General features: G+C 51.7%; 1 protein-coding gene across 3 annotated transcripts in view; it reads right to left on the bottom strand.

Moving 5' to 3' along the window:
• Nucleotides 1-13,057, bottom strand: part of TTLL9 (tubulin tyrosine ligase like 9) — a 43,010-nt gene that overhangs the window by 20,835 nt on the left and 9,118 nt on the right. For 2 of the 3 annotated variants that reach the window (XM_058685226.1, XM_058685227.1), the window contains exons 3-7: nt 12,291-12,383; nt 10,369-10,452; nt 10,073-10,184; nt 9,133-9,318; nt 179-247 (exon numbers count right to left, since the gene is read on the bottom strand). In XM_058685226.1, the coding sequence (XP_058541209.1) occupies nt 179-247; nt 9,133-9,318; nt 10,073-10,184; nt 10,369-10,452; nt 12,291-12,383 (544 nt within the window). The remainder of the gene's footprint in view (nt 1-178; nt 248-9,132; nt 9,319-10,072; nt 10,185-10,368; nt 10,453-12,290; nt 12,384-13,057) is intronic. The other variant, XM_058685228.1, reaches the window with a different exon arrangement.

Genomic DNA, 13,057 nt, shown 5'->3' with positions numbered 1-13,057 from the left:
ACAGCTTTTAAAGGGCAAAATCAAGATTTGAGCCCAGGCAATCTGGCTTCAGAGACTCCGTTCCCAGGGACAGAGCTTCGCTGCCAGCCCTTCAAGCTTTGGAGGAAGGAAGGAGGGGCCCCTCGTGGCAGCAAGGGCAGAGGGAGATTTCCGGAGCAAGGGGGAGGGGTAAGCTTACCTTCCTCCAGTCCATGATGTCCTTCAGCCTCCGGAAGAGGAAAATGCCCTTTCCCTGCGACCGGGCTACCTGGGGTGGGGGTGAGTGCAGAAAGGTCTGCTCTCAGCTCTATGTGGTTCCTTGTTGGCCCCTGTGCCTGGGGCACCTCCCCACCATTTCTCTGTCTCTATCTCTCCCATGGGCTTCCAGCCCTCCCCAGAGGAATGGCCCAGCCCAGCCCCATGGGGCCAGCTACTGAGAAGGCACTAAGCCTGGCTGGCCGGTGGGAGGGAGGCAAGGGGGGAGGAAAGAGAGAAGCCGACTTCGCTCACAAAGGCATACAATGGCATGAATAATACAAAACAACAGACAATTAAAAAACCATTTCTAACAGTCTTGGGAACACATCATCCAATTCTTTTTTTGGAAATCAATTTGCCTCCCTAATTAGGTTTTGCTTCAGCTAATACTGATCAGTCTGCCTTTACTGAATCCCAGCATGGATAATTCATGGCTTCACAGAGTCTAGGGGCTGGAAAGATCTTTAATATCATGCAGAGCAGTCAGCACCAAAGGCATTATTCCCCCCTGAGAAATCCCTCTGTGATGGTCACCTGCCAGGGAGCTCGCCACCCTCCCCCTACCTCCCGATGCAGCTCATTTGTTGCGGGATCGCTCTATGAAGCAGTCATCCCAAAGGTATACATTAGGTGACTACTGTGTGCTGGGCATTATGCTATAGCCGTGACCCAGACCTCATGGAGCTTTCACAGCCTAACCTGTGTTGAGCTAAAAATTTGCCAGCCTGGCTCTGGCCTGTAGGGCTTCCTAAAACAAATCTGATCCCTGGGCCCCAGAGCAGCCCTTTGGGTAATCTGCAGCCAGTGAGCAGATCCCCTCGAGGCGTCTTTTCTCTGGCATTAAGGCACCCAGGTAATGCAAACTCTCATTTCCCTCTGTTCTTCTCGGAGCAGGGCCAAGTTGGTTAATGTGATGTTCTCTGCACAATGCAGGGGCAGGCAGGGCTGTCGGGCATGGATGGGCAGGCTGTCCACTGCACAAGGGCTCCCCGTCATGGGGCCAGTGGGAGCTGAAACTCAGCCCCCGCTCTGCCTGCTGTGCTGTGTGCCTGTTTCGGGGTTGTGTACGCCCAGAAGATGGGGTGCCCGCAAGACCTGGGAGTACTGGTAGCGTTTCAGGGGAAGCCACATGCGCACAGCTATTTGGGAGAGCAACAGTGTGCATAAAGGGCTTCCCACAGTTCCCAGCTACCCACAAGACTTACATTCACCTCACAAAAGATGACCCAACGTAAACAGTGAAAAAGTCACTCAACTTGATTAGCCTCAAGGAAATGCAAATGAACACCCCAAGAGGATGCCACCCTATACTCCCTGAGAGTGGGTAAAACTAAAGACCGACAACAGCAAGTGTTGGCGAGGCTGTGGAGAAACCGGAACTCACAACTGCTGGTGGGCGTGCACCAAAGCTGGACATAGGCATCTGCTCTGACCCAGAAACTCCTCTCCTGGGCACCTGCTCGGCAGAAACCCGGGCACCCGTGGACATGTACAGGACGTGTAGCACACGATTCACAATAGCTCCAACCTTGAAACTCCCAAATGGACAAGTACGCACTCAACGGAATCGTGTCGACAACGATGATGAACAATGCACCGACCCGCGTCAGTGTGGATGAGTCGCCTGAACACGATGTTGAGGGAGACGTGATTCCAATTACACAAAGTACGAAAGCAGACAAATGAATCCATGCTGTTAGGGACCCGAGGGGTAGTGAGTGGGAGAGGGTCGGAGGGGAGCTGCTGAGGGGCTGGCAATGCCCTGTTTGCAGTCTGGGTGCTCGTTACTCAAGTGTGCTCGCCTCGTGAAATTGACCAAGCTGTGCCTCTGTGACTGGGGCGTATTCTGTTTACTAAACTTCAATTAAGAAGCTTTTTTAAAGACTCCTGCCTTTGGGTCTAGGACCCCCCACCCCCACCTTCCCTGTAGCCATTCCCCTTCCTTCTTTCCGGCCGGCAGAGCCCAGCTCTCACACGGAGGCTGGAAAGAGCAGATACCTGTGTGGTCAGCCTCCCATGCAGCTCATGGGAACCATGCAACTAGTTTTGGTCAATGAGGCCCAAAGAGACATCGGCTTGGGGCCTTGGGGCTTCTGAGAACGATTTTTTTTTTCCTTGTTAACAATATTGGGGTGGGCACCTGGGTGGCTCAGTTGGTTAAGTGTCTGACTCTTGATTTCAGCTCAGGTCATGATCTCATGGTTCGCGAGATCGAGCCCTGCATCAGGCTCTGCTGATAGAGCGGAGCCTGCTTGGGATTCTCTCTCGCACTCTCTGCCCCTCCTTCCCTCTCAAAGTAAATAAACAAGCATTTAAAAAAATACATTGGGGTTGAGGAAGAGGAGAAAGAGAGGGAGGGAGCAAGAGAGGAAGGGAGGGAGAGAGAGAGAGAAAGACATGTTTGCCTCCTTTCCTTCCTTTGAATGCTACACTCTGGGGAGGTGAGGACTATAACCGTCACCAATGAGGTGACGAGTCTGATGGAGGAAAGCCAATACACTGAGGATGCAGAGTGATGACAGAGAAGAAAGATAAGGAATGTGGTCTTTTCACAGCACCACTGAGCACATCCCCCAAACATGGAACTTCCTACCTCTGGCTTTCTTGTTATATGCGGGATAAAATGCCTTTATTGTTTGAAGCATTGCTCGTATGTTGGCAAACACGTCTGTTCCAGGAGATGCCCTCCTAAGGGAATAATCCTCAGGGTGAAAAGTAAACTTCCTGCTTGGTGATCTATCAGGGTTGTTTAGGCTGGAAACCACAACCTGCTCCCTAGCTCCAGCAGACTGTAGTTTCCAAAAACAATCACAAAAATATTTCCACTCCCATATGTTTTCCCAGAACCTTGCTACCTCCACTCTCCATCAAGAGGTAAATTCAATGTCCCGCCCCGAATCTGGGCCAGCATTTGGGACTGTCTCTACTAATTGCATATGGCAGAAGTGACATTGTGTGGATTCCAGTGCTGGGTCCTCCAAGGCAACACAGCTTCCACACAGCTTTCTCTTTGGGGATGGTTGCCCTTGGAACCTAGCCACCATGCCGTGAGGAAGCTCAGGTCACATGGAGAGGTCCATACGGAGGGCAACTGAGTCTTCCAGCCCTCCACCCTGGCTGAGCTCCCAGCCAACAGCCAGCACTGACTTGCCAGCCCAGTGAGGGAGCCAGCTCGGAAGAGAATCCTGCAGCCCTCACGGGAGCCGTCCCAGTAGATGCTCAAACAGTAACGAGCCTTCCCTGTCAAATGCTGCCCAAACTAGCACGAGTTAATAAATAAGACAGGATTTTCGTTTCAAGCCACTGAGTTTTGGGGTGCGGGAATAGGACCAGCACACTGACTTTAGGGGAATGGTTTCTAACAGTGGCAGCCAATACTTCTCAGATGTTTTCTGGGTGCCAGGCACAAAGACTTATGCCCATGAGCTCCTTAAAGCTTTACAAACGATCTTCTATGTAGGCATTAACATTATCCCCCTTTTGCAGCCAAGGAAACCAAGGAACAAGGCCAAGCACTCTGTTCAAGGTTACCCAGCCTGTAGGTGACAAACCCAGGGAGTTAATTTTTTTTTTTTACATTTATTTATTTTTGAGAGACAGAGAGAGATGGAGTACAAGTAGGGGAGGGGCAGAGAGAAAAGGAGACACAGAATCCGAAGCAGGATCCAGGCTCTGAGCTGTCAGCACAGAGCCGGACACGGGGCTCGAACTCACAAGTCGTGAGATCATGACCTGAGCCAAGGTCAGACGCTTAACTGACTGAGCCACCCAGGCGCCCCCCAACCCCCACAGTCAACATGGTCCTACTGTTGGGACTATCAATCTTACTTGATAATCTGGGAGTAAAATATTATTTTTATAAAAAGATATGTTTTCAATTGGAAAATAATATGAATGGATTGTTGGGGCGCCTGGGTGGCTCAGTCGGTTAAGCCTTCAACTTCAGCTCAGGTCATGATCTCACGGTTTGTGAGTCTGTGCTGACCGCTTGCTCAGAGCCTGGAGCTTTGGATTCTGTGTCTCTTTCTCTCTCTGCCCCTCCCCCACTTGTGCTCTGTCTCTCAAAAATAAATGTAAAAAAACATATATATATGAACGGATTGTTAGAATGAACCATATTTAGATTTTGTACCACCTGTGGCCACTCATGGCCCTCGATGCCCTGCCCCTGGGGATCATTTCTCGTGAGGCATTCGTTGTGTGGCATTCACTGGGTGTTACAGATGTAGTTGGTGGTCCACTCAGCAATGCCAAGTATGGGAAAAAAATTCCCTTTTTTCTCTGCCAACAGAACCCCATTTGTGTATTTGTTTTTTAATGTAAGCTCTACACCCATCGTGGGCATTGTATTCACGACCCTGAGATCAAGAATTACCTGTTCCACCAACTGAGCCAGCCAGGCGCTCCCAACAGAACCTCATTTGGATCACCTCTTCCTGGTGGCCCTGCCCTCTGCGGGGTCTGATGCCCACGGTGGTCCCATGCCCCCACCATGTGACCGGTTCAAGCAGGGCCAGCAGGATGCCAGGGGAAGTCTACTGTAGTGACCTCTGGGGAGTTTGTGTCTTCTTCAAAAGGGACACACAAGACCAGGGTGTTCCTTCAATCCTGTGGCAATAGTGGAGGCGTGAGGAGGTGAAGCTAGAGCTTGGCAGCTACATTGTGACCAAGAGTAGCGGCCAGCCCGCTGGGGTGGGAACCGATGATGATGTCGAGCTGCCCTATGATGTTGAATCATCCCTGGAAGCGACCTCTCGTCATTAAAGGAAATGTCCTGGGGTCTGTAAACTCGAAAGAGAAGAAAGTTTTTCATCCTAACCAGATTTTCCCACTGCTTCCCGTTATGAATGCAGACAACAAATCCTAGTAGTACTAGCCAAGCCTGTGACTTTACTCTCAGAAGAAATCTCGGTTATTTTTAGATCACATTAGAGTTGCTGCAGGTGTCTCAAAATATTGTTTTTGCTTGTGATGATTTTGAAAGTATGGTAACAATGGGGCCTGCTGTTAGACTCTCACTGTTAATGAAAAGCACATATATTGTTACTGTTACTGCATACAGATCATTTAATAGTTTGTGTGGCCGTTGTGAGAACATGCTAGCAGGTCTCCAACTGCGGAAGGTGCTGGACTGACCGCCAGCTTCTACTACCGCAATCCACGCTGCACTTGTGGGGCCCCGCCTGCAGGGGACGCTCCTGCCACGGACAGAGGACAGAGGGGGCCTTGAAGGCTGGCCCACTCCCTGGAGAGTGGGGCCTCCTCTGGCATGAGGCCTCCCCCAGGCCTTGCTGCCCGGCCTCTAGGTGCTTCTCTTCCTTCCCTCTCTCCCTCGCTGGGGTCTGACTGCCGTCCAGGCTCCCCCCACTCCCTCCCCCAATTCCTCACATGCAAAACTCCCGGCATGTTCATTTGTTTCTCAGAGGACCCAGACTAACCGCTTGATAACTGTTTTTCAATAGAGTTGCTTCTTTTTATAACCAAATTATTTTATCCTTTTAAAAACACTATTTTGTGACCGTGTGAAACACTATTTTTACCAGCCCTCTCGTTTGGGCTCCCTGTAGTCGTGATTTCTGTTATTTGCTGCCCAAGGCATCCTGCCGACCTCCTGCCCACCCAGAGGGCCTGAGCTGGTAGGAAGGGAGAATGTTTCGATGGCAAATAAGTTGGGATCGATGCAATTTTTACATCAGTTAGACTTTTAAATGGCAAAGCCAAGGGCTTGTTCTTATACTCTGAGATGGGCTGGGGCTCAGGCTCCGTGGGAAGAGGGGTCCCTGCGGATGGCAGGGAGGGGATGATGCTGCTTACTCCCTTCTGAGTCCAACTCACCCCGCCCACCCCCGCATCGCCCCTGCTCTGCTGCCCGGAGTGGAGTTGGAAGCTGAAGAGTCAGCAGGCCCTAGGGCACCGACCGTGCAGAGGAGATGCCAGAGGGAAAAGGCAGGCCAGTGGCTATCCTGACCCGCCGGCCATGGCAGCTATGTGAAAACTCTTGTGTGTGGGTGCACGAGGACAAGCTGGCTCACAGAGACAGGCCTTGTGGGAGGAGTGGAGGGATTCGGGATTTTTTCTATTTTCTGAATTTGGAGTAATTTTTTTTTTTTTTTTTAACATTTTCCCCACCCCGAAGGATCCAAACAACAGGATCCCAGAACGAATACTCCGTCCCAGCGGTTCATGGTTCTGTGGCTCCAGAGAACCCTTGGTTGCTCTACCTGGGAAATTGTTAGAAATGCAAGTTCTTTGGCCCCACATCAGGCCTACTGAATCAGACCCTGGGGGATGGGAGGGGGGCTTTAATAAGCTCTCCAGAAAATTCTGATGCACTCTCAGTTTTGAAAATGATTCCGCTAGGGTCTCACTCTTCAAAGTGTGGTCCGTGGACCAGCAGCAAGGGCCTGACCTGGGAGCTGGTTAGCAAGGCAGACTCTCAGACCGACCCAGACCTGCCGAATCAGTCTCTGCCTTTAACCAGGTTGCCTGATGATTGTGGGCACATTTGGGCTTGGAAGCACCGACCTCGTGCTTTCCAGGTGTCGCCTGGAGTCTTGGAAATAACCGTAAAAGCGGTCAGTGACTGGACACCTAAGTGCCAAACCCTTTATATAATGTGTATAACCGCATTGGATTCTCTCGCAAGCCCGGCAGGTAGGTGCACTCATTAATTCCATTTTATGGATGAGGACGATGAGGACGCAGACTTAGAGGGGTTGAGGAACCTGCCCAGGGCTTATGCGTGGCGGGTACAGAGTTAGAGCTCAGAGCACCCACTCCCGGCTCCCCACACCCCAGGCAGGGCGCCACAGCTATTCAGGAGCAAGGACACACGCACACAGCCAAGATGCCTCCTCTTAATTACAGCTGTCTTGTGTCTGCCTCTAACAAAGGCCGTGGGCTGGGAAAGGAATCAACTTAATATGCAATTGCTCATCCCAATTAGCACAAATTACCATTTGTCTGAGAGGCTAATGCTGGGAGCTGGGACCGCCCTGTGGCTTGTAGTCTTCCTGTGCCTAACGAACCCCTTCTTCTCCGGCTGCAGAGGAGGGGACAGGTGCAGGAGGTCCCGGGGTCAACGCTGGCTGGGACCCAGTCGGGAGGATCCGTCGTTTCTGTCTGGCACGTCGATTCCCCCTCCAAGCAGCTGTGCTCTTGGTTGAATGTGCATATCGGCCAACACCAGGTCTAGTCCCCAGCTGCACGAGGAAGGGCTGCCCCCCACGTCCTCCCCCCAGCTCCCTTCCTGGGGCCTGGCACGGTCCCAAGCCCAGAAAATATTAGGGGGCTTTGATGATACCATTCAAGGCTATGGTGGCTTTGTGGTGAGAAACCAGCCCTGGCACGAGGAACAATCGAGGGGCTCATAGGTGCTCTGCCGCGCCTGCCCTCCACTCAGTTTCTTGATCCCCGAAGGGCTGGCTACCTCCGGATGCAAGGCTTTCATGCATGCAGTCCCTCTTCCCAGAATGCTCTTCCCTACTTCTGCCCTTCGCCAGGCTGACTCCTCGGCATCCTTCAGGCCACGGTCAATATTTCTTGACTTTCAGTCAAAGTCAACAATTCTTTTAATAACACTAATAACAATGGCAGCTATCATTTATGGAGTGCTTAAGGTATGCTCTACCTGTGTTAATCACACCACAACATTATGTGACAGGTAACACAGTCTCACTTTGCAGATGGGAAAACTGGGGCACAGACAAGTTAAGTAACCTGTCTGAGGTCACACAGCAAGGAAGTGGTACAGGCAGTATTTAAACTAAGGGATTTGACCTCGGAGCCCAATCTCCCTTCAGAAAAGCCCGCTGGGCAGCAGGGAACCTCCTACTGTTTCCTCTCTAGTGTCACTTAGAACAACCGTACTCACACAGGTATCTTCTGTATCGTCTGCACTCAAGGAAGGTAGAGACCCACTTCCAATTTGCCGAGGGCTGTGTCCCTAGCACCTACTTCTATGCCTGGCATGTAGCCAGCGCTCGGTAAACATTGTGGAATGCTTGAATAAATGGGTCGCAGTCTCCTCATCTATAAACCAAGGTAATATTGGGGCGCCTGGGTGGCTCAGTCGGGTTAAGCGTCTGACTCAACTTCAGCTCAGGTCATGATCTCATGGTTTGTGAGATCAAGCCCCACGACAATCCTGCTTGGGAGTCTCTCCCTCTCTCTCTCTCTACCTCTCCCTCCACGCCCTGCTCTCACGCAAGCGCACACACACTCTCTCTCTCAAAATAAATAAATACATATTTAAAAATGAAATAAAATAAAGTAAGGTAATATCTCATCCCAAAGACCATCTGGAGAATCAGGTAATGCAGGCAAAGCGCTTGGCATGGCCTGACTGCCACCATTTTCTCTCATGTCAGGAAGAGAGGTGGGGACCTGAGCTCCAGCAAGGCTCTGGATTCTCTGCCCTGGTGTCCTGAGGATACTTTTCCACCTAGTAAACATGTATTGAGCACCTACTGTGTACTAGCAGTCATAGCTGCTGGGTTCAAACACTGCAAAGAGGAGACAAAGCTCTTCGGCAGAGGGGCACCTGGGTGGCTCAGTCGGTTAAACGTCTGACTTCGGCTCAGGTCATGATCTCGCAGTCTGTGGGTTCGAGCCCCGCATCGGGCTCTGTGCTGACAGCTCAGAGCCCGGAGCCTGCTTCAGATTCTGTGTCTCCCTCTCTCTGCCCCTCCCCCACTCACTCTCTCTCTCTGTCAAAAATAAATAAACTTAAAAAAAAAAAAAAAAAAAAAAGCTCTTCTGGGGAGGCAGATGGTGCACTTAAGGCTGAAACCCCAGGCAGGGGTTCTGCCATGAAGGATCCCTGCTGGTGCCTGGGCAGCCCTCCCTCCCACTGCCCCTTTCCTCTGGTCCCCTGACTGGGCACCAGGCACTCACAGGCTTCATGATCCAGGTGATCCCCGGGTTTTTGCGGAACTCTTCTACGAACAGGTGGTACTCGCATGGCATCTCAAAGGTTTTGGGGAAGAAGTCGCACCTGGCTGCCTCCAGCTTCCCTGCCTCGCGCTCCAGCTGCTTCCGGAACCGCTTCAGGTTCTTCACCATGTAGTTCTTGCGCGTCAGCTGGGCGGCGGGATGGGTGGACAGGCTGTTAGCGCTCGTGCCCCACCTCCCAGCCCCAGCCATCATCACTGCCTCCCACAGCCTCCATTCTCGGCCCACGAAGTAGCAATAACAGGAAGAGTAACTTTGAGAGCCTGCTATTCTATAACCATCCCCACTTTACAGGCAAGAAAACTGAGGCTCAGAAAGGCTAAGTCAATTGCCCAGAGCTACCCAGCTAACAGAAGGCACAGCCAGGACTTGACCCAGGCCTGTCTGACTCCAAAGTTCATGTTGCTAACTTCTAAGCTGCACTAACCTTTTCAAATCTCAGCATCTTTGGCTCCTCCAGTGTGATTTGTGATCTGATTCCTCCCGGACCTCCCTCCCAGCTCTAGACTCCCGACTGCTCAATCTGTCTCTTCCCTGAAATCACCATATGGCTCAAGCATCCTGCTCCTGCGGCCCTTGCCCCCCAAGCCAGGCTGCCCCTCACATCTGTAGTGTTGACATGCCCACCAGCCTGTGACCTGAGTCCCCACCCCAAGATAGCCTGCTGCTCGGGTATTAGATCCTTACCCTCTCACATCCTTTAGCCCATCGTGTATCTTGTGCACATGCTCCCCACCTGGCATGTACCCCAAACTCCCTTACGCTTTTCCATTCTGCTCCTTGCACTCCCGCGCCAGCCCCTGCTCGTTGCGACATGCAGTGACATGAAGGGGCCGACTCAGTGCCCCCCCTTCCCCCGCCACCACCAGCCCACCCAGCTCACCTCGTAGTGGTTTCGGAAGTGACTGATCCGCACATGTTCGTCCATGTAGGTGTGGTCAAAGTTCTCCCGGAGCCAGCTGACGTCACACCAGTAGAAATCCCAGTCCCCTTCACTGGGGGTGGGTGGGACAAAGGTCATGAGGTAAGGACCTCAGCACTGCTGAGGGCCTGGGGCCCATGGAGGTGCAGCTGAGGGACAAGCAAGTTTCATAAGGAGCCTCAAGGGGGTGCCGTGGGCCAGCCCTGCCCACAGTGTGCTTCGCTAGGCCAGAGTGAGAACGGGAGAAACGTTCCTACACAAATCCAGGCTGCTGACTTCCTTTGGGTTCCCTTTGAACAACCGGGGTATCGGCCACACGGGGTCCTGATGCCTCCTGGCACCTGTCGCGGGAGTGAGGAACAGCCACCAAGTTGGGACGCACCCTCTCCAGATCACAGCCCCTACCTACCACTGCCTACGGCCCATGGCAACCAGCCAGCCTCACCTGATCAGGTTACCTGCCTGGGCTCTAGAAGCATCTGGGTTGCCACCCCCGGCCCACATCACCAAGCAGTGCCTCCCGATAACATCTGTAAGCCCTTCCCTGTCCACAAAGCCCTCCCCTCACTGAGTCCTCAGAACAGCCTCAAGAGGTGACTACAATCATCCCTGGAGCCCTGAGTCGAGGAGAACCTCGCTCGCCCAGGGCACAGCAGCATCAGCATTCCTACCCAGGCTAATCCACAGAATCCGATGCCAGAGCTGGGGTGCAGAGAGGAGGTGCTTGAAAAGGATGTGACAGGAAAGAAAATAATGCCACCACCGTTGCTTCCAACGTGGTTTGTTTGTTTGTTTGTTTTTGTTTTTTTTAAGTTACAAAATTACAGCATTAACTGAAGACTAGACTCCAGTACCAGGCAGTGGGAATCACGGATTCATCCATTGGCTCATTTGTTTCCTCATTCACCGAGAGGGTAGAAATGCACCTGGGACTCTGCACACAGACCGACTGGGTGCAGCCCAAGCCCTGACAAGCCAAGTGACCTCCAACATGGCACTTTTTACTCTTCCATGCCCAGGTGTCCCGTTTTCCAGCAAATGGGTATGATAATAGCACCTCCCAGAAGAAGGTTTGCTGGACGATTCAGAGGTCAGGCGTGTAAACTGCTATAGTAAAGAGTGTCTAACGGGCTCAGCTATTGTTATGCAACAACATTGACTGAGCACCAGGTCAGGGCAGCTGGTGGCCCTCCCCCTTCCTATCCATTCTCCCCCTTTTGTCTACAGTAATAGAATTCCCAACATTTACCTGGGGAAATGTAATCCACATTTTCCAAAATAAAAGCTACATTTTCCAGATTCTCTTGCAGCTAGGCTAAGTCTGGCCAACGTGAGGGACTTCTGGGCTGTGTCCTTCAAGGGCAGGGCGTGTACTTTCTTGTCTCCTTCCTACCTACTGCTGCTCGCCCTGTGGATGCAAGACTGGAGCTTCACCTTAGACCGTGAGAAGGGCTTCACTCAAGGGATGGCAGGATGGAAAGACGGAAACAGGTGGTTCCAAATTTCTATGCGATCTCTGAAATTCCTACACCTGGACTTTGGTGGGAGAGATAAATAAATAAACTTCTGGTCCGTCAGAGACTCTTTTGCTTTGGGTCTCTGTTATATGCAGCCCAACCTTAGCCCTCACTAACATTAGCACCTGCTATGTGCCAGACATTGTTCATCTCAGCATCCCCAGGGCCCACCATAGAAGAGATGTAGGCTTAGGGGTCAAGTAACTCGTTCAAAGTCACAGGACTAGTAAGTGGCCAGGGACGAGCAGCCCTTGACCTCGACCTGCCATCCCTAGAGGATTCAAGCCAGCTAGTCTGTGACGGCTGCACTCCTTGATTCTCCAGAGAGCTCTAGGACCCTGGCTACGGAAGAGTCCAACTGAACTGGGAGCAACTCCCACTCTGACACACATGTGCTGTGTGACCTTCAACAATTGGCTTGATCCCTCTGAACATAATCATATCTTGCTGGATGGTTCTAAGACTTAGACAAGGCAGAGATGTCGTCTGTAATGTGCCTGATACACTCGGAGTGCCAAATAAATTTTGGTCCCTGTCATGGCCAAATTGGGACAAGTCCCAGGAGCCACCCACAGGAACTGGGAGAAAACAGAGGGAGACAAGGCCTGGTGAGTCAAAGGGAAAGAGGGCCGAGATTGGCAGGGGGTGGGGATGCGTCTTACTCCTTTACTTCTACCCAGCCCGGCCTGTGGCGAAGGACATCCATGAGAGTATTCATGAGAGTGGTCTTGAATCGGATTGAAGCTCTCTGCTCTCTGCAAGACAGGGTGACAGATCACTCGCTCAGGGTCACGCAGAAACCTGTGCGTGGATGTTCACAGCAGCTTTATCCAGAATAGCCCGAAGCTGGCAACAACCCAGATGTCCTTCAATGGGTGAATGGTTAAATAGCGGTCCATCCATGCCATGGAATACTGACTTAGCAATAAAAAGGAGTGAAATATGTGTACATTCAACCTGCATGCATCTCTGGGGAATTATGCCGAGTGAAAAAGGTCGATCCTAAAACGTTCTTATATACTGTACAATTCCATTTATATAGCTTTTCTTTTGAGAGAAAGAGCATGCACGCACATGCAAGTGGGGGAGGGGGGTGGCAGAGAGAGAGAAGGAGAGAGGGAGAGAGAGAATCCCAAGCAGGCTCCTCATTGTCAGTGCAGAGCCTGACGTGAGGCTCCAGCCCACAAACTGTGAGATCATGACCTGAGCCAAAATCAAGAGTTCTCCGCTTAACTGACTGAGCCACCCAGGTGTCCCTATATGACTTTTTGAAATGACAAAGTTATTAAAATGAAGAACAGATTAGCAGTTGCTTGGGGTTAAGCACAGGGGGGAGGTAGGATTGTGGAAGAAGGCAGAGGGAGGAGGAGGAAGTGGATGTGGTCATAAAATGGTCATATTAGGAATCAGTGGTGATGGGAACTTTCCT

Source organism: Neofelis nebulosa, chromosome 9 (assembly GCF_028018385.1).
Source record: "Neofelis nebulosa isolate mNeoNeb1 chromosome 9, mNeoNeb1.pri, whole genome shotgun sequence".
NCBI lineage: Eukaryota > Metazoa > Chordata > Mammalia > Carnivora > Felidae > Neofelis > Neofelis nebulosa.
The sequence above is the reverse complement of the archived record's forward strand: the minus strand, read 5'-3'. Positions and strand labels throughout refer to the sequence as shown.